Source organism: Acinonyx jubatus, chromosome C2 (assembly GCF_027475565.1).
Source record: "Acinonyx jubatus isolate Ajub_Pintada_27869175 chromosome C2, VMU_Ajub_asm_v1.0, whole genome shotgun sequence".
NCBI classification, from domain to species: Eukaryota; Metazoa; Chordata; class Mammalia; order Carnivora; family Felidae; genus Acinonyx; species Acinonyx jubatus.
This window is the reverse complement of record NC_069384.1, coordinates 128,189,144-128,210,836: the sequence shown is the minus strand read 5'-3', so window position 1 is coordinate 128,210,836 and position 21,693 is coordinate 128,189,144. Positions and strand designations below refer to the sequence as shown.

The window sequence follows — 21,693 nt, the reverse complement described above, 5'->3', positions numbered from 1 at the left end:
GGCACCTGGGTTGCTCAGTTAGCCAAAGCATCTTGATCTCAGCTTAGGCTTCGATCTCAGGATCGTGATTTAAAGCCCTGCGTTGGGCTCCATGCTATGTGTAGGACCTACTTTAAAAAAAAAAAAAAAAAGATGACACTATTTCTTATTGACTGTTGTTGATTTTGTCCAGTGATGATGATAATCTTCATTTGTGTTTCTCTCACTTCTGACTAAATTCTCATTTATTTCATTAGTGCACAGACAAACTTGAACGAGATCGGTTGATCCTCTTCCTTAACAAGTTGATCCTTAATAAGGTGCAGTATCTTTGCCTAAATAAGCAATTATTTTCAAATAAATCACATAAGTATATAACAAAAAATAAATTATTACAGTTTGGGTTAATTATCCAGATATGATTCTTTTCTTATTTTCTCCTTTTAGATGAAAGGAGTGTGCTCTACCTGAGTGAAATTTTTTTGTCAGATATTCTCTGCACATTCTGTCCTACTCTTAGAGATACTAAATAAATTAAGACTAATCAAATTCTGAATGAAGAGTAATGAGGGATGAAATCATTATCCGATTATTCTTTAGGGACTCTTTAAGATTGGACTTTTAGTAAAACAAATGTTTGACATAAAATGGAAAGTTTCTAATTTATTCAGTGTATATTTTGATGATAATTAATTTGAAGACATAAACTGAAGACTCCATTTAGCTCTTCACATTTTCTTTTTAAGACATTTTAATAGGCTCATACTGTTTCCAACAAGAATTTATAGTTGTAAATATAGCATCAGTTCACAGTTATATGGTGTTGCAATGAAATCTGAGCAGATCTTTATATTTTAACTTGTTTAGTTTCAGTCTCATCTTTAGAAGATGATGCACGTTTTAAAATGAAGTGTAATTAATAAGTCTTAAGGAAATTTAAATTGTATATTTCTAACTTATAAGAAATTACCAGTTTTGCCTTAAGTTTACAAAAACAAACTGGAACGTTAAAAGGTTTTTTAATATACCATATTTTATTTCTGATTATAATCTGTTTATTAACAAAAATAACCTAGGAAAATGCAGGATACTTGGAGAACCAGAGAGTTTATCGTGGGTGTTATTCCTGCTAGGCTTTATGTTTATTTTAATTTTCTCAGAATATGTTTAAGTAAAAATTCTTATGCGATCCCTTGGCTCTTTTCACATTTATCTAAATTCATGTTCCTCGAATTCATGTTCCTTGAATACTAAGTAATATCAGTTGTAGGTCAGTCTTTCCAACGAGATTCTAAATATTTTCTTCTTTGGGAGTCTTGTAGGTAATAGTACCTATTTGGAAGAAACATTTTCAATTATGTAAAGGTGTCTTTGTCTTCCAGAGAAATGTTAAGGATCTCATGGATTCAAATGGAATTAGGATCCTTGTGGACTTGCTTACCCTTGCACATCTCCACGTAAGCCGAGCTACAGTACCACTGCAAGTATGTATGCTTATCTAGATTTTACAAGTTTAATGGTCTTCGAGTACAATTTAGGATCAAAAGAATCATAAAAATTTGGCATGAAAACATGTCAGTATACATGGCCATGAATATAGCCAATAATTAAGATATCCAATAATTACAATAGAACTAATGCCTAAGAGATTAGGTCACACACAAAAAGTTAAAATAACCATAAGAGCAGTCTAAAATGGACAGTGTTGATCCAGTTTTATTTTTCTTGTGTCTCTTGTCTTTTAAAGTAACGGTATTTCTAATGTGGCTTATTTTGAGGCAATGTGATCTTTAAGATTTAAACTGACTATCAGTTATGGAACTAGAACTTTTAGTTCTAGCCACTGAGAATATACTTTGTCTTCAGCAATCTGGAGCCCTTATTGAAACCAGCCAGTAAGAGGGTAGAGCTGCAAGTCTTTACTAAAAGGCCTTTTCTGACACCTAACTTGAGACCTATACCTAGCTTGGTGATTTTTGTGGTGGTTTGTTTTTGTTTAATCTGGTTTGAGATATTCTGTCTTAGTTTTTGGCTGAATTGTGTACACAAGCGCTATTTGATGAATATTTAGAATATGGCATTTTCTATTATCAGGGATAAATGCTAGTAATTGTAATGCATGTATAGCATTACAGTATACAGGTACTATTCTTGTATACGTGATATATCAACTCTTTAAAAAAATTTTTAATGTTTATTTTTGAGAGAGCACGAGCAGGGGACGGGCAGAGAGAGAGGGAGACACAGAATCCAAAGCAGGCTCCAGGCTCTGAGCTGTCAGCACAGAGCCCGATGCAGGGCTCGAACCCCCAGACCGTGAGATCATGACCTGATCCGAAGTTGGATGCTCAACCGACTGAGCCACCCAGGCGCCCCAGTGATGTATCAACTCTTTAAATTCCATGACAGCCCTCCCATTTTACAGATGAAGAAATTGTGGGACAGAGAAGCCAAGTGTATTGTCCAAAGTCATGCATTAAGAAACAGAGCCAGAGTTAGAATCTGGAAGTCTTTGCTCTTGACCACTTTTCTGTGCCTCTCTATATGAATCAAACCAAAAGTTAATAGGGTAGTTAAAACCTTGTTTTAATAAAATACACTAACTACATAAAATTTTTCTCTTAGGTTCTCATAAACATTGACCTATAAAATTATAAGTATCTGTAGTGAGGGTAGTAAATTGAAAGTGTTTAATAGTATTAAAAATTTTTGGTATTTTAACTCTTTGATCTTGGATGCTTATTGAAACTTTTAGTTGGATGAGTTTTTTCCCTCAAAAGAATTTAAGGATTTTCAGCATTGTGGTTTAAGGTTAACGTGTTTATTTATATAGTTATTTGTAATATTCTTTGCTACTAAAATGTTATTGTACTAAGAATTTATTAATGGCCATAGGGAATGTAGATGTCTCTGAATTTAACTTCGATTGCCAAGTGAATTTAGGAAACCATTTATTTCAAATGCATATTAATAAGGAAATAGCTTTTTTGAACTACTAGGTCAGACATTTGATTCTTAACCCTGAAAAAGTCATGTGAAAGGTGATTTTCTAAAGGAATGTAAACCCAGGAAATTAGTACTGTGTTACTTTTTATGATATCTGGCCCCTTAGATTTCTGCCTTGGAAAATAACTAAATCTTTTTAAAACTTAGAGCAATGTAATTGAAGCTGCTCCAGATATGAAAAGAGAGAGTGAAAAGGAATGGTACTTTGGCAATGCAGACAAAGAGAGGAGTGGCCCATATGGATTTCATGAGGTTTGTGTCTTAGAAGAACTTTTTGTGATGGTCTTAGTCTTTCTTATGCCCTGCTGCTTAGCAAATGTTGGGGTGTTGAAGATTGTTAAACTATGGTTTGAATTACTATCATTAGCTCCAACGGCTCTGCCATTCATTTTCCATATGAAGGATTAGATGGCTTGCAGTTCTAAAGAACCACACATACACATACACACAGACATGCAGACACAGTTGTGTCTTCAAACCTTACTGTTTATGGGCCCTTGTTATGGAGGTAGCATTCAGATTTTTAATGAATTTTAAAATAATAATAGTTGCTACCTTAATAGTTATAAGGTATTATATAATCTTATAAGTATTAATAAGCTTTTTAAACTGTAACACTTCTATTATGGAATGAACAGGTAAACTTTAATATGAAGTCTGAAATTACTGAAAGTTGCCTGTGCAATCCAGGTATAATTTCCATCTTAACGTTTGCTGATACTTGATCTTGCCCTCCCAGGCTCAGTTGGAATTTAGCCAAACATAGTTTTATAGAAGACCAAGCCTTTAGCTTGTTTATATCTTGATCATTTTACCATCTGCCTACTGTTTGCATTCTTTCCAATGTTCTTTATGCTCTGCAGGTTGGCCAACTGTATGGTAATTTTCCTACATCAGTAACCTAATTCAGGTTCCTGAAGGCTTGTCAACAAAAGTTTGTTACTGTTTTTTTGATTGTACACTTGCATGTAAATTCCCATAGTTCATGTATTTATCACAGAATATAAGACATTAGCAAACTTCATTTTGCTTCATTCATGTTTGTAATAATGGTGCCTTCCATTCATTTAGATGCAAGAATTGTGGACCAAAGGAATGTTAAATGCAAAAACCAGATGCTGGGCTCAAGGCATGGATGGATGGCGACCACTTCAGGCAATACCTCAGCTTAAGTGGTGTCTGTTAGCCAGTGGACAGGCTGTACTAAATGAAACTGACCTTGCTACCCTTATATTGAACATGTTGATCACAATGTGTGGATATTTTCCAAGCAGGTAAAATGTAATTGAACATTTCCATGGTTAAGAGGTACTCTGAAATGTCTTGTTCTCTCCCAATGGGTGCTTCCTCAGTAACAGCATGGGATTGGTCTGGTGATTTAGAGCAAAGATATTCCTTTTGTGACCTTGAGAGAATGCTGCTGAGTTTTGGAGCTTTTGAAACAGAAGAAATAACTTGCAAATTATATTGATAAAGTAGCTAGAAGGTAACTTTCTCTGGGAGACTTCTCTGAAGCTACCAAATTGAGGCTTACTAGCTACACTCTGGCAACAGTAACAATTGTCACATTCATAGGAAGCAGGCATGAACATTTGAAATAAATACACTGTAGTCCTAGACAGCGGTGAGTGCCACCAGCAGCTCTTCATCTGTCACGTTAGCCACTCCTGGTATAGAACTTGAGCCTAAGCCCACATCTTGCCCCAGGTCTTGTTCCACTTTATCAGTAAAGGTGAGAGTTTGTTATACAGTGATAATTATAACTGTTGCAGGGAATTTTTCTATCTTTATGAAATATTTGCATATGCATCATTTTGTTTATTACTGTACTAAAGATATTTTGTGATGGAAACTACAGAGGGACTATCAATTTTATAACACTTGAAGCTTTCATGGTTCCAATTCGCTTTAAAATTCAGATCACACTTGAAAGCATACAATTAGCATTTAGAAAAAATGTAGCATTAAAATTAAAGCTATACATGGAAAATACTGAGAGTAGTTAAACTAAGGTTTAAATTTATGTAACAACGTTTGATATGCCCTTTGGGGGGAAATATCCTCTGACAGTGTGTTGGACAACACCAAGTTTAATCAATTAAATAATAAATAAGAGTCTTTGGCTCTTCTAGGGTACTGTTTTTCAAGGAAATCTTATGGAAGGAAATGAAGTCATATTAAGCAGCCAAATAGATTTAAACCAAAATACCTAATCATGTTCCCAGCTGTATGAGAGCTTAGTCTTCATTAACAAAAAAGTAAGGTAACATGCTTCATGCCTAGTAGAATGTCCTATGCTCTGCACATACAAATTTTAATAGATATATTAAATGCCAACCTTAGAAAATATTTTCTAGGGATCAAGATAATGCCATCATTCGGCCTCTACCCAGAGTGAAAAGACTGCTATCAGACAGCGCTTGCCTACCCCATATCATTCAGGTGAGTTACCTTTATGTTATCAAATTAGAAACAGTATTTTAAGAATCATTCTCCCTTGTTCAATTTTATTATGAACCCTAGTTTTTTTTTTTTTTTATTGTAGTCTATTCCATTTCCAAAAAGCCTCAACTTTGATTTACATTTAGTTTACTTCTAATTGAGTTGATATTCTGAATAAACTGTGGAAGATTGTGTATCCAAGAGCCTAAACATGGGAAGCCCCCAGACTCCAGAATTATTTTCAAAAGATTTTTTTTATTCATTCTTAAAATCACACCATTGAAGTTAGGACTCTTGGGAAGCACACTAGTGGGCCAGAAATGGACATGTGCTGGGCTGTGTCTCAAGAAATAATCACAGCTGTCTTGCCAGTTTGCCTCAGTGTTTTGACTCTTTTCAGTTAAATGTTTCCATGGACAGCAGCTGATCCGGTACATTCAGTTAGAATTATGCAGGATATACTAAAGTATCTTTTCTTCTTTTTTTTCCCCCTCATTATTCTGCTGTTCTGGAATTAAGGTATCTCCAGATTAGCATTAAATCCCAATAAGTCAGGTCCCAGAGATTTCAGGTCAGTGCTTCCCTCCTGTCTATGGAGTGTCCTATTGTTAAATCTCATTTTTTATATTAACCACACATGATGTGACTTTAAAGTATATATATGCCAGTAACTTTGCTGTTTGTACATATCACTTAAATATTGATGTGAAATGGGAAAGGAGAATTACTTAGTTTGTATATTTTTACATTCATGGATAGGTAAGTAAGTGCCTGTGCAAGTCACTGATAATGAAAAAGAGTTCTGAAATACAGTGCTAGTACCCTATTGACTACCCACCCCACCCCCCACTGACTTCTGTTACTTAAGCATATCAGCATTGCAAAATTTGTATGCTTTTCTGTTGTGGACTGTTCTGTTTCAGTGCTTACATGAAAGAACACTGCAGTTCTTTCTTGTAACCCGCCATGCACCCCAGCCTAGAGAACTGTGTGGCTGCTTATGTGAGGTAGAATGAAAAGAGGGATTTGCCTTCTCTTCTGGACATGTAGATAAAGGCCTAGAAAATCTACCTCTCCCAAGCATTATTTTCAAGAATCAGGGAGCTGAAAAGAAAGAAGTGAATGCGAACATTGTTGAATTTCAGGCCAGGGAAGAATGACTGGGAAAAAAAAAGATGTGGTTGGCATAACATGAAGCTTTCGAGGGGAAGAGTCTGTTTAAATTAACTAAAAAATCTCTAGTAATAGCTGAACAATTAAAATGACTCAGGAGAAGAATTTAATTTTTAACTCTAACTGCTCTTAATAGTGTATATATTTTGTATATACTGAGTTCAAAAAATACTTTTAGAACATATTTTATTTTTCTTTAATTTCCTGTATTCTGGGAGACCTTACTCTTGCTAAACACAGGCAGCTATAGTAGTTTTCAGGAACACATTATCTACATCGGTTGGTACAGATTTCTGTACTTCATTTGACTTTAAGAGCACACCGGTTTTACCTTTTGATACAGCTTTGGAATTTTTAAAGTGTGTCTAAGATACAGTGAGTGAATGTCCTAGGTTTTCTGGTATAGTCATAATTTCAAATATTCTGAGTTTTTGCCTGCTTATTCCCATATTTTAATTAAAGTGATGTCAAGTCTTGAGCTACGACTGCTACTAACACTAGGGAAAATCCTGTTACTGTATCTGTTTTTCCTTTGTAAAATATCTCATAGTACTAAATACTACATCAAAATACCTTGAGGAACAGATAAGACACCAGCACACAGAGAAATCTAGTTTACTAAAAGGCAAGACATACACCAGTTTAGTCTCCTGAGTCTGGAACTTTGACCTCCTAGTGTGAGCTAGTATTTACTCTTGTTATTTTTTTGTACTAGTGGCATTTGACCCAACACTGGGGATTCTTTGGAAATGTTTATAGAAAAGTGAAGTGCCACTTGTGTTAAGATAAGACTTAGAAAATTTCTTGATCAAATGTTTATTCATAGCAACTCTATATGATTTTCAAAAGGCCAGACTCCTTTTGGTGGCCCCGGATATTCCCTTAAGTATTACTAGCTCAAATTTTTTTTAGAGATCACGTCTCTTAGTACTTTCGGCCAGCAGTAAATGTACCACTAGTATTTGGTCGCCCACGTTCCTTCTACTTGTACTTGTAGATTCATTTTTTAGTACTGTTAGTGTGCACTGATAGTTTTTCTCTGCTCCTTGAGTTCTCAAGTAGTCTCCAGGGAATTCTTCACATCCTGAAACTAACCCAAAGCATACCTACCTTTTTCTTTTTTATTTTGTCATTAACAAAGGCCACCTAAGAAGATTCCTGCATAAGAAACGGGTTTTTTTTTGTTTTGTTTTATTTATTTATTTATTTTTATATATATATATATATATATTTTTTTTTTTAGAAACGGTTTTATCTGTAATCATGACAGCATAGTTTCAGGCATCTTTGGGTCTTTTCTGAATAAGTTTTGAACAGTTCTCAATATTTTACTATCTCTGCATTAAATGTTGTTAAATGAATTAATTTTCAAATCTGATGAGTCTGGTAGATAGTAGCTTACTAAATCCCACAGATTTTTATTTTGTAACTTATTACATATAAGAAAGTGTAACGTCAGCACATGAAGTACATAAGCGTGAAGTAAATGATGTTATTGCAAGTTTTTTTATAATTCAGTAACAAAAACATTTTATTTTTTTAGCTACTGCTGACCTTTGACCCTATACTTGTTGAGAAGGTTGCGATTTTGTTATACCATATCATGCAAGATAACCCACAGTTACCTCGTCTTTATCTTAGTGGAGTATTTTTCTTTATCATGATGTATACAGGTTCCAATGTGCTTCCTGTTGCTCGGTAAGAACTTTAATGGTAATCTATTTAAAATTATTTCAAATGTACATGGACAGCTGTTTAACTATATGTCTGAGAATTTGGAAATTAGAATGGGGAAAGTAATTATACCACTTTACCACATCTAACGTGAGAATTTATCACCATCTTTTATACAGTTTTAATATGTGTTTAACATCACTATTTTCATATTGCACGTACAGTTTGACATTTTGCTTTTTTCTTCAAATTAGGTAATTTTTCGTATTATATATTCTTAATATGACCATCGTTTAAAAATCTTTCTAATTCATTTAAGTTCTTGCCTTAATTAGAAATTAAACAATTTGGGAGTATGTATTTTTACAAGTTGCCTTTCATGGCTTTTATTTAAGTATAAAAAAATCTGGTCTTTAGAAAACTAAGATTACTTAATTTAAATCAGTTCCTATGTCTGACAGGTAATTTCTTTTTCTAGATTTTTGAAGTATACACATACCAAACAGGCTTTCAAGTCTGAGGAGGTAAGCCAGATTAATTCATGTAACTTGACGCTGCATAAGCTGTTTGGCACTAAACTGTCCTGAAGTGTGTATGTTTACTAGATTATAAGCACTTGAGGGCAGGTACTGTTTTACTCCTCTTTCACATTCCTTGTGGTACCTTGTACAGAGAAAGTCTAAGCTAATATTTTTTAATGAAAATACATGTAGCCCATTAGAAATTGCAGATAGGAATTATAACATGACCCTGCTGTGAATATAACTTGTTCCCGTTGTGTAAAACCTGGATTAATAACTTCCATAAATACCTCAGTATATATCTGAATCTCACAGTCAGCTAAAACTCAGTAAAGACTTCATCCTTCTTTTTGTTCAGATCCTCAGGTGGCAGAAGTGCCAATTTCTTTTTTGAAGCTATTTAATTCTTCAGCTGCTCTCAAGTATCCTTGCCATTTTACTGGGGAAGAAAAATAGGAATCCAAAAAAAGCTAAGGTTCATCCAGATAGCTTTGACAACCTGAAACTTTATACCTATATTTTACAGAGGTATTTATTGTCAAAATATAACTGAAAGATGATTCAAATTTTGTTAGAGTTTTCACGGAGCATTGATTTTCAGATTTTATTGTGAGCAGAATAATAAACCAACAGCAGTCCACTGCTGAGGACACTAACCAAGGACACTAACCAATCTTTGACAATGTGGTATAATGTCATGTTTTCTAGAGCATCCAGAGAGGGCCTGGAAAATAATCTAATAATATTAAAGTGATGCCCATGGCAGTATAATTTCCGCAGCTTTATACAAATAGAAAATGAGAATATAAAAAGAGTTTAAAAAAAATTAATGCGACCACCACAGTGTAACATTAGGCATTTTTTGGCATTTCTTTTTTTCCCCTTTTTTTCTGTGCACTTATGCATATGGAATCTTTTTTTCAAATTTTTATAACAAAAATGATATATCATTTCACCTAACAGTATTTTGAATAATTACAGCAAAACTGTGTTTGTAACAGAACTCTAGATGCAAAAACTAACCAAATAATGGTTTATTTTATTTTATTTTATTTTATTTTATTTTTAATGTTTATTTTTGAGACAGACTGAACACGAGCAGGGGAGGGGCAGAGATAGAGGGACACACAGAATATGAAGTAGGCTCCAGGCTCTGAACTGTCAGCATAGAGCTCGACATGGGGCTCAAACCCATGAACCTAAGCCAAAGTTAGATGCTTAACCAACTGAGCCACCCGGCGCCCCCCAAATAATGGTATTCTAAAGAACAAAACCACCAATTCTTTGTCCCAAAATTTAACGGATAGTGAATTTAGCAAAAAAGCCTGAAAGTATTTATCATCTAATTTGTCTTGGCACTAGGTGGTAAAACCCTGTCTGGGTTTTTTCTTCTGTCTCTTTGTCAGATCCTAGAGGAATAAAACATTCTCACTTTACCTAGAAGGAAAAAAGAATTTATAGTCTTTAGGATTTTATTTCCATCAGGTAAAGAAATGAGTTTTAAAATTTAGTATGATAAAGTATGATCATTCTCCTGACTCCCATTTGCCAGCCAGAGAGTATGAAGTTCTTAATACAGTTAATTATAATTACCTTGAATAGATACTTTCCATCTAAATAGCCACACTTCCTGAGGACAGGCTTTTTAAGATGTTGATTTTCTGGACTTGTTTTTGAAAACAGAAGCAGTTCTAGGTGAAAACTGCAACCAACAATGTAACACAGGAAAATTGATAAAAGTCTTGGTGGCATCTCTCCTTGTGCTGTCCTTTACTATTACATGTGGTCCAAGCAGATCATCCTAAATAATGTTGGCAGCCCCTGACATCTGACGAGCTTAAGACTCTGCTGGAGGCCCAGATAGTGTTAATTCTACCTTGAACTTCATGCCAAAGCCAGTTAATACCAGACATCTTCCCCTTCACAGAACATAAAAGCAATTTGTTCTGGTTGTTTTCTTAAAATACTCCCTAACCCTCATTCATTTATTAGAAAATTGAATGGTAACTTTAGTGTTTTTGTGTTTTGTTTTAAAGACAAAAGGACAAGATATTTTTCAGAGAAGTATACTTGGACACATCCTACCAGAAGCAATGGTTTGTTACTTAGAAAATTATGAGCCTGAAAAGTTTTCTGAGATTTTTCTGGGAGAATTTGATACTCCAGAAGCAATCTGGAGCAGTGAAATGAGGTAAATAGCCAACTGATTGTTTGTATTGTATACTCAGAATCCTTGCCTCTTGCCACCTGGTTTGACTTCTGTTAAAAGAACTGTTTTCACTAGTTACACAATCCAAGCTACAGTAATCATTGGTGCCAAATCAAGGGATAAGTTTGACGAGGCCATGAGCTTTTTTCTAATCTAACATGATTTGACAGAGTTACTGTTACCTTAATAGAGCTTTACATAAGGTTGATCCTGTTACCACTGGTGATGCTTAAGTCAGTCTATGGAACTGGTAGAATTTTAGGCAGTGTATGTAAGGAATATATAGGGATAAAATCAAGACACGCCTCCTTGGTATTTGGAAACAGAGCTGTCCCCCACTAAAGACTGTGCCCACATAGAATGGATCATACCAGAGATACCCCAATTCATTTTAGAATGAGGCCCTTAGCACATTTTGACCTTAATGTGGAAATTAGCTTCCTAAAGAATGCCCTTGAGGAAGAAAAGCCTTGGAAAACAAGATAAAGTAGAGGCACAGAAGCAGACGTCAGTCCAGTCCAGACAGGCTGTGTCTAGAAAAAGACTGCACACTTCATAGGTCCAGTGTCAAGGCCACCACTATTGTGGAGAACCCCTCAGTCCTCTTAGTTAGATGGCAGTTGATCTGAGTCTGTTACTCCCTCCCTTGGCTGACTTCACACTCACAGTGCCACTTGCTGATTATCATTTGGCTTGTCAGGTAGGTTGACCCGTAGACTTGGCATGTGCTAGCCAACAATGTATTCTGTGTGACAATCATGCTTTTCATTGGGAACAAATGTATAGGAATATAAAGAAGTTTACAACACAACTTTTCTATGGAATATTTTTCTCCTGAGATTGGTTAATATAAGTCCCTGTCTAAAAGATATAGCTGTCTGTATACTAATCCGATCAAATTTCTGCTGAACTGAGGGCCAGACACCAGATTGTTAATTATAATAAATATTGTGTAGTGAGCTTCTTTGAAGTGCTACTAAACTTAGTCCCCTGGTTATGCCCTCATGTGTTGCATGAAGTATGCAAATTCAATACCATTTGACCTTCTAATGACTGATTTTTGGAAGGACTGGGAATATCAGCCTTTTGCTCTATGCTTGTCCTTATAGATAAGTATTATAAATAAGTTTATATCCATTGAGACTTTTTACATAACAAGTATGGAATATTCTCAGTAACATTCTTATAAACACACATTTTAGGCCAATAATTGAGTTACTCTAAAGAAGATCCACGTAAATATTGTGCATGATTACCTGTCTTAACCTTTTTTTTTTTTAATAAAATAATCCTTTCATAATGCTCAGAGTTTTCTAATTGTAGACGCCTCATGATAGAGAAGATTGCTGCCCATCTTGCTGATTTCACACCACGTCTTCAGAGTAACACAAGAGCACTTTATCAATATTGTCCCATCCCAGTAATCAACTATCCACAACTAGAAAATGAACTATTTTGTAATATTTATTACCTCAAACAACTTTGCGATACACTCCGGTTTCCAGATTGGCCCATTAAAGATCCGGTAAGTCAGTAGGTTAATTTGTGCCTTCTCAAACTGTAAAAATAGCTTCTAATCACTCCTGGGTATTTATTTCTTCTCTGATAAGGATAATAGCTTCCTTGAATGTTCCCTCTTATTTAAGGACTGTGTACCTCTGAGTGTAATGTAAAAATTTGGATAAATCCCAAATATAGAAGCTTGTCTTTATAGCATATTGAGTAAGCTCGCAGATATTGGAATTAGGCAGTCTGGGATTGAGTCTCAGTTTGGCCATGAGTAGGTGTATTTAACATTGCTTGATTTCTCTAAGCCTCCGTTACAGTAACAGTACTACTACTAATAGCAACTATCTCGTGGTTGGGAAGATTGAGAATTCATATGAAAAATAGCATGATTCCTGGCACACATAGGAGGCAGTAAGTGGGACCTACTATTTTATATAGTAGCCTGTCCACAGTGCCCTTGGGAACCCTCCAACTTGAGCCCTTGGATATCTGCTGGAAGCCTGGAATAAAGTGGGCCTGGGTGCCCCTGTTGGTTTTTTAGTATAGCAGTGGTTATACCATTATCCTTATCATCAAAAGATTTCAGAACAGTTGCCATCTTAGGCATTGCCTCTTTATTGTGACCAGATAAAGACAGCTAGCTGTCTCTGCTATCTGTTATGGATTCAGCATGCAATAGAAAAGTATGGGCTTTTTAGTCAGACTTAGGTTTGAATCCAGTTCTACCACTTACTAAGTGGGAAACATGGTGCTATCTCAAAGAATCTGAATGGTTTCATGTATTAATGAAATTTTGTACAAGAATTAAGTCTGCTACAGTCTGTAAAGCATCTAGCTCCTTGGCATAAATGCATGCAGTAAATATTGGCTTTCTTCTTCTGACCTGCTACCCAGACTCTCTTGGTTTTACTTACTGTCTCTTAGATTTGTTTGAATGTCAGCTTACTGGTAATTACATTAGATCACTTTGAGAAGCATGTAACCATATACTGCTTTTTTTCCTACTGCAATGTATCCACTAATTTCAAAATTTTCGGTGCTTTCTGAACATTTCTTTAACAATTAAAAGTAAAGACAGAAATTGTCAGAGAATAAAAATACCACATAAGAAAAAGAGAGGAATGTAGCCCTGTATCAGATACCCTGCTACTTATTTAGCAGTGACTTTGGTTATGTGTATTTCAGAAAACCGTAATAGTTGGATAGCCCAGAAATGTCAGTTTAAATACAGCACAAGAATTCTGTAATTTATAATTACATTCTGAAATAGTTTTACTTTCATAAAAGATATAAATTTTAATCCTCTGTCTTTAAGGTTAAGCTTCTAAAAGATACTCTTGATGCCTGGAAGAAGGAAGTTGAAAAGAAGCCTCCTACAATGTCAATAGATGATGCTTATGAAGTGCTTAATCTCCCTCAAGGACAGGGCCCGTGAGTTATTTTCAGTATTGTAATAGTAAAAGTTTGCCTTGCCTTAGAATATTTTTTTTTTAATTTTTTTTTTTAACGTTTTATTTTATTTTAGAGACAGAGAGAGACAGAGTATGAACAGGGGAGGGGCAGAGAGAGAGGGAGACACAGAATCTGAAATGGGCTCCAGGCTCTGAGCTGTCAGCACAGAACCTGACACGGGGCTCGAACTCACGGACCGTGAGATCATGACCTGAGCCGAAGTTGGATGCTTAACCGACTGAGCCACCCAGGCGCCCCTACTTGCCTTAGAATATTCATATCAAAGACTGAGTTATTAAACAACGGTTTTTACATTTTTTTTTGCCTATTCTTTGATATGTATACACCTGTGGGAATAACCATATGGAACTGTATCCATGTGATTATCATTTATTACAAATTTGTTAGAATTAACATTTTTCTGTCTTGCTGGTACAGGTTTTACTCTCTATTAACTGAAATAATGTAAAACACCTGGCACTGTACCTGCCACATGGTCGTCACTCATATACTCATCTTCCCCCTTCCTCCTACTATTTGTGTTACACATGAGGAATAGATTTGGTAGCAACATATCTAGGACGCTAAGATGTATAGGAAAGAGTGTGCATTTACTTCATTAATATATAAGTGAAGTTTTTATAGTAGAATAGATAATATTAGAGAAAAGTGGTTTAAAAGACATTTTCTTAAGTCTGATTTTATACATTTTATACATTTTTGGCAAGGCTGATAGTCAATATTACTTAAAATTACAGAGTTTGAAGTGACAGTTTGAAAAATTGGAAAAAAATTTTCTTCTTCAAATACAGTTTTGTGATTTGAAGTGAATGATAACCTTCCATAGGGAACATTGAGGTTTTATCTTTTGTATGTAAAGAATACTCTTCGGGCATCTTGGTGGCTCAGTCAGTTGAATGTCCAATTTCAGCTCAGGTCGTGATCTTGCGGTTCATGAGTTCAAGCCCCTCATTGGGCTCCCTGCTGTCAGCACAGAGCCCACTTTGGATCTTCTGCCTCTTCGTTCTCCCCCTCCACTGTTTGCGCACACGTGCTGTCCCTCTTCCTTTCTCCCCAAAATAAATAAACATTACAAAAAAATTCTTACTTGAATCTTACTGGGTTTAATTTGATGCCTAATATGTGATCATATATAATAAAAGTAAGATTCTTACAGTATCATTTTAAATGATTATATAAATTTTTTTCTTGTACCTTACTCTGTTCATAAAATAATTTTGCTATTTAACAGGCATGATGAGAGCAAGATTAGAAAAGCTTACTTCAGACTTGCACAGAAGTACCACCCTGATAAGAATCCAGAAGGGAGGGTATGTACTACCTTTGGAATTAGGACTTTTGGGTTGACTTCCTTTTGCTCTATTAATGTTTTAGGTGGAGAAAAGGTATATTCACTCTCTGTGCTCGTGCCCGCCTCATAATGCCCAGTGTATGTTACATTAACCTGTGGCCCATATGCCCCTGGTTTGTGCATGAATGGTCCTCCCTCAGTTTACCAGAAGGACTGCCCTTATACTAGTAACTAGTGGATATTTTCTCATGTCTAAGAATTAAGTCTAATGGGCAGTCACATGAATAATTGAATGTTAAGAATGTGGATGAATGTAATTAATTTGTAGGTGACGTTATGACCATCTGAATTGCTTTGGGTGATTTTTTTTTTTTTCTAATGACCTTCAACTTCATATTGTTCTAACTGAAAAAATGGAAAATTTGGATCAGACTTAAAAGTTACCTGGTGGTGGTATTCCCTGATCCTGCCTCTTCAGCTTCCTACTAAAATGCCAAGAAAGATTACATAAAAGATGAAATCACACAGTATGATTTCTATAACTACGACTGATAGCTTATTGATAGAAACTTGGAGTAATTTCCACTGATTTCAAGGTTAACATTTTTTTAATTAAAGACAGACATTACTCCTGAATGGGAAGACTTGGTATTGAAAAGATACTGCTGGGATGCCTGGGTGGCTCAGTCGGTTGAGCATCTGACTTCAGCTCGGGTCATGATCTCACGGTTCATGGGTTCAAGCCTCCCATCAGGCTCTGTGCTGGCGGCTCTGTGCTGGCAGCTCGGAGCCTGAGCCTGCTTCTAATTCTGTGTCTACCTCTCTGGTTCTCCCTCCCCTGCTCACACTCTGTGTCTGTCTGTCTCTCTCTCTCTCTCTTGCTCTCAAAAGTAAATAAACATTTAAAAAAAAATTTTTTTTTTTAAAGAAAAGATACTGCTTTTATATGTTTAAGACATTTTAAATCAAAAGCCTGGGATTTTTTGAGAAATGTGTAGCAATTCAGATTCATCTGGGAGAGAAAACAGTCAAGATAGGAAGAAATTTTTAAATCAGTATTAAATTGCTAGACTTAATACCAGATGTTGAAATACTCTATAAAGCTATGGTAGTAAAACAATATGACACACAAGAATCAGCATGTAGATCAAGGAACATAATATGGTGTTGTCATTTAAGACATGGATTTAGGGGTCAGACCTGGGTGTAAGTCTTAGCCCTTCACCAGTTGACTTTGTGACCCTAGATGAGGATATAACTGTTCACACTTCATATGGACGTTTGGAGGATTAAATGAGATAATGTTTGTAATGCATATTTAGTACAATGCCTGCTGCAGTACTCCATAAACAGCTCTTATTATTTTTATAATAGCTCAGAAACTGTCTTTGTATGTATGAGTTCAATATGATATATATGGTATAAACCAAGTGAAGAAGAATTTTTTAGTAATGGTATTAAGGTCAGTAAATAGCTATTTGGCGACGGGGCGGGGCGGGTAGGTTTCACCTTGAGTGTACCAGCTAGATTACAATTGGAATGAATTCCTTAATGTAAAAAACAAAATAATAACTAAGAAGTTATTGGTAAAATACAGACCAGCTGTTTGGTTTGAGATCTTCCACACTAAAAGTTAATTACGTTTGGTCATATACAGGATATGTTTGAAAAAGTAAATAAAGCCTATGAATTTTTATGTACCAAATCAGCAAAAATAGTGGATGGGCCAGATCCAGAGAACATAATTTTAATTTTGAAAACACAGAGCATCCTCTTCAATCGTCATAAAGAAGGTAAAGCATGTGTTATTTTCAAATTCTAATTTACCTTCCAGCTGATATCTACCATGTTACTTGTTTCTACAGTATATTTTAATAGATTTAGAGTTGTTATTGCGTAAGATTCTTAGAATTGCATTTTAGAGTAAAAGAGCAGTTTTCTATTGGAAGGGCCAAAATGTTGTTTGTTTTTATACTTTCCACTTCTTACCTATGTTTTTTAGTATTTTGCATTTCCAGCACGTTTTTGTTACTCCTTCTGGAAGGACGTTAGCTTTTTGTGCCTGTTCATAACTTTAAAAGCTTCTAAAGAATGGTCTGGTCTTTAAAACCAATAGAAACTTTTCATGTGATCATATACTTTTCTCATACTTCTCATTTCCTGTGGTAGCTCTCAAAACCCTCTGATCCTATGGGATAGTTTGCAAACCATGATTGTAGAAGAATAGGTATGATTTCACAGTACAAGGTTATTGGGAATTTCCAGCATGTTTGCAGTGCCATTTGCTGTTAACAATAACTAGAAAGCCAGGAAAGTGAAAACTTTAAAGGCTTTGTTGGGGATGGGAAGTTAGTTTCAAGACTGCAGGTGTCCTTTGGCTTTGGAACTGAACTTGGCTTGAAGCCAAGAGTAGGAGACCCATTTGCTCTGTAGGATGATGTTGGGAGAGAAGGAAGAGAGGACAGTGGGGATTTGAGATAAGCAGGACTGTTGGGTAATTGAAGACAAGTGGGATTGCAGTTTTAGTATTACACGGGACAGCATGGGGATCTAGCAGTTTGAGAGCAGTGACTAATTGATTCACTTTTGCATATGAATTGAACAGAACACATTTGTAAAGCATTTAGTTATATGGCATTTACCACTAATCAAAATGACTTTAAACAAGTCTTTTTCAAACCATTGGTTACATTTTAATGGCTAATAACTATATTAGAGTTGCACTTGTGGCTCACCATTGGTTTATTATCAAGGTCATAATGTTTTTTCAGGCTGCACCTCCCACTTTTCCCAAAGGGGATTTATAAATAAGTTCTGGTGTGGGGTCCTGATCTGTCTGTGCTGTCTGCGGTCACATGAAAAGTTACAAAGATTCCGTGGACAATGCAGAAAGTAGATATTTTGCAAAGGATCAAAACCACTACATACTTAAGTTTAGTAAAGTTTAATCTACCAGAAAATAATCTTTTTGGGGGCAGAAAAATTTTAGAGAAATCAGCCAAACAAGTATGCTAGAAAAGGAAAGATCCAAGGGATTTATACTAGGTTTAATTTCTTTTTATGAACTAGAATTAGGAGACATTTAAGATGTTAAATATTTTGTCATTTTTTTTAAGGGAACACAATTGAACATAGTGTCAGAATTAACTTAAAACCATGACAATCAATTTTTGTTTTGCTTACTGTTTTCCCAACACTAACTTTTGATTATTTCAGATTTACAGCCTTATAAATATGCAGGATACCCCATGCTAATTAGGACTATAACAATGGAAACTTCAGATGACCTCCTGTTCTCAAAAGAATCACCATTGTTGCCTGCTGCTACAGAGCTAGCTTTCCATACCGTCAACTGCTCGGCCCTCAATGCTGAAGAGCTCAGGAGGGAGAATGGAATTGAGGTAATATGGGATGACCTCTGTCCTTCCTTCTCTTCAAGCTAGTTGAGGCACATTGCATGACTTTTGGCAATAGAGAATTCACCAAGTACAATTGATGGAATTTCTTACCTTGATTTATTCCACCAAATAACATGTTATATTCTCCATATTCTAGCATTAAAATTAAAGGTAGAAATGGAGCTTTATTTCATAATGTGAAATGGAAAGTATTTGATTCAAAATTGATAACCTTAACTGCTCACAAAATAGCTTATTGGGAATGTTAAAAAAAAAACAAAAAACTTCTAGGGATCTTTTACTTGTTTAACAAATGTTAATTGAGCAAACATTTATTTACCAAGTATCTAACATTAAAAGGTCATTAATATTTTATTCCTACCAGAAAAGACTTTTCAGACTTCAAGTCAAAATGGGGGATTAATGGATAACTTCTTTCTCTTCAGGTGTTACAGGAGGCATTTAGTCGCTGTGTGGCTGTCTTGAATCGTTCTAGTAAACCAAGTGACATGTCAGTACAGGTGAGGCTAAAATGTGTGGTTCCAAGACAGTTACACTAGACCAGTAGTAATTGAAACTTGAACTTCTATGAGAATCACTTGGTGGGCTCATGAAAACGTGGGTGGCTGACCCCTACTTGGGCTGCTGCCCATAGTTTCTGATTCAGTGGTTCTGGGGTAGAGGACCGAATATGCTTTTAACAAATTCTCAGGTGATACTGAGGCTATTGGTTTCTTTATCACACTTAAGTACTACACTAAATCACGTGGAATCTAGTGGCTTGATTTTTTTTTCCTTAGAGAATAGTATGATGAACTCTTATATCCTCACCATCCACTTACAAACATTTGTCATTTTGCCATTCTTTTTTCACTTACCATCTGCTCCTTCCATAATTTCCTTCTCTACCTCCCTCTCCCATCTCTAGTCATGTTTTTCCAGTTGTATTGAGAAGCAGTTGGCATACATCATTGTATTAATTTAAGGCATATTGCATGATGCTTTGATTTACATATACTGTGAAATGATTACCACAGGTTCACCTAACATTTGTCATCTTAGATATAATAATCCATCACTATAGTTTGTTTTTTTTCTGTTAAGGTTATAATTGAACTTATTGAGAGAAAAATCCATCAGGAATTCATTAAGATCATTGTAGAATGCATCTTTTTGTGTGGTCCTTTTTATGCTAGCAAATTTTAGAATATAAAACAAACAAGTACAGGGTGCCTGGGTGGTGGCTCAGTTGATGAAGCGTCTGACTTCGGCTCAGGTCATGATCTCGTGGTTGGTGGGTTTGAGCCCCATGTTGGGCTCTGTGCTAACAGCTCAGACCCCAGAGCCTGCTTCAGATTCTGTGTCCCCTTCTCTCTCAGCCCCTCCCCCATTCACATCTGATTCTTTCTCTCTCTCTCTCTCTCTCTCAAAAATAAATATAAACACTTAAATGAGTACAAGCTTTTTAGTTTCATACTTTATTTTGAAGTGTGGTAAATAAGTAGAATTGTTAGTTCTGCAGTGTTAATAAGTTGGACAAAAATACCTTAACTGGAGGTTGGCAGACATCTTTTTATAAAGGGCCAGAGAGTAAATCAATATTTTTGTCAGGCTATTTACAGTCTCTCTTGCGCGCGCGCGTGTGTGTGTGTGTTAACAACCTTTAAAAATGTAAAACTGGGGTGCCTGGGTGGCTCAGTCAGTTATGCATCCAGCTCTTGGTTTTGGTTCAGGTCATAATCTCATGGTTCATGAGTTCAAGCCCCATATTGGGCTCTGTGCCGATATGGCAGTGCAGAGCCTGATTGGGGGTTCTCTCCCTCCCCTCTTTATCTGCCCCTACCCCACTTATACTCTTTTTTTTTTTTTTTTTTTTTTTTTTGAGAAAAAGTAAAAACCATTCTTAGCTCCCTGGCCATACAAAAATGAACCAGGGCCAATTTGGCCCATGCACTGCAGTAGCCATGGTTTGCCCACCCTGCATATAGAGGAAATCTTAGCCAGAATTACTAGTGATTCAGTAGAAATGTTCTTTTTAAATTTGGAGCATCATACATAGGATTAAGCATTATTCATGAATCTCTGCTGACTTGATTTCTGGTGTCTTAAGTAAGGAATGTGCATGTGAACCTTTTTTTGGTTTTTGTTTTTGCTCTGTTGTGTTGAATGCAGGTGTGTGGACACATAAGCAAATGCTACAGTGTGGCCGCTCAGTTTGAAGAATGCCGAGAGAAGATCACGGAAATGCCTGGCATCATCAAGGATCTCTGTCGGGTGCTATATTTTGGCAAGGTAGAGTTCATCTTTAATGCTTTCTAGATGCAGTAGGCAATGGGTGTTCTTGTCACATAGCCAGTCCCCAATTTATACATAAGCTGTTTTCCCAGAATTGTTTTTATGTGCATTATTTGGATCTCTAAAATCATTTTTCACAGAACCCTTGGTGTAAATGGAGGCTTTAGTTCCTATGGTGGCCCATAAGAAATAAGACTAAAGTGACATGTAAAGGGAAGTGGGTCTCATCTGAACATTGGAAGAGAGGCAGAGAAGAAATGAGAGACCAGAGTAAATGAATCTAATGCAAGTAAAGGACCATGTGAAACCTGTAACAATCAAGTCACTGGTGGGAAGGGCTTTGGGTTGCTGAGAAGTTAATATTTCCTCCAAATCCTGTACTGCTGAGGCAAATTAGCGTCAAACTAGTGTAGGTGAAGTAGGTGACTGGGAAGGAGAGAGAGCTTTCTTAGATAACTGGATGGAGTGAGTTCTGTTGGAATTGAATAGGATTGGGGTGCCGATCCTGGACTAAGTTATCTAGAGTTAATAAATCTGATGAAAATCTCTTAAGTATATTTACATGATGTCCTTCGAAGTGTTTAATGAGAATACAAACTCTGATGTAAAGAAGTAAATCCATACACCTGCACTAAAGATAATTCTGATACAGTTAAGACCCTAGCATGTGAGTTGTAATGCCTTATCACTATTTTTAAAAATTAGAATACAAAAAATGGAGAA

General features: G+C 35.8%; 1 protein-coding gene across 2 annotated transcripts in view; it reads left to right on the top strand.

Annotated features, from left to right (window-relative positions):
* The window catches only part of DNAJC13 (DnaJ heat shock protein family (Hsp40) member C13), a 124,621-nt gene that overhangs the window by 70,636 nt on the left and 32,292 nt on the right, over window positions 1–21,693 (top strand). For both annotated transcript variants that reach the window (XM_027061840.2, XM_027061841.2), the window contains 15 exons: window positions 237–299; window positions 1,362–1,463; window positions 3,133–3,237; window positions 4,057–4,259; window positions 5,343–5,427; window positions 8,144–8,298; window positions 8,753–8,798; window positions 10,832–10,986; window positions 12,328–12,529; window positions 13,829–13,944; window positions 15,218–15,296; window positions 16,935–17,070; window positions 18,494–18,678; window positions 19,122–19,196; window positions 20,848–20,967. In XM_027061840.2, coding sequence (XP_026917641.1) covers window positions 237–299; window positions 1,362–1,463; window positions 3,133–3,237; window positions 4,057–4,259; window positions 5,343–5,427; window positions 8,144–8,298; window positions 8,753–8,798; window positions 10,832–10,986; window positions 12,328–12,529; window positions 13,829–13,944; window positions 15,218–15,296; window positions 16,935–17,070; window positions 18,494–18,678; window positions 19,122–19,196; window positions 20,848–20,967 — 1,827 coding nt within the window. The remainder of the gene's footprint in view (window positions 1–236; window positions 300–1,361; window positions 1,464–3,132; window positions 3,238–4,056; window positions 4,260–5,342; window positions 5,428–8,143; window positions 8,299–8,752; window positions 8,799–10,831; window positions 10,987–12,327; window positions 12,530–13,828; window positions 13,945–15,217; window positions 15,297–16,934; window positions 17,071–18,493; window positions 18,679–19,121; window positions 19,197–20,847; window positions 20,968–21,693) is intronic.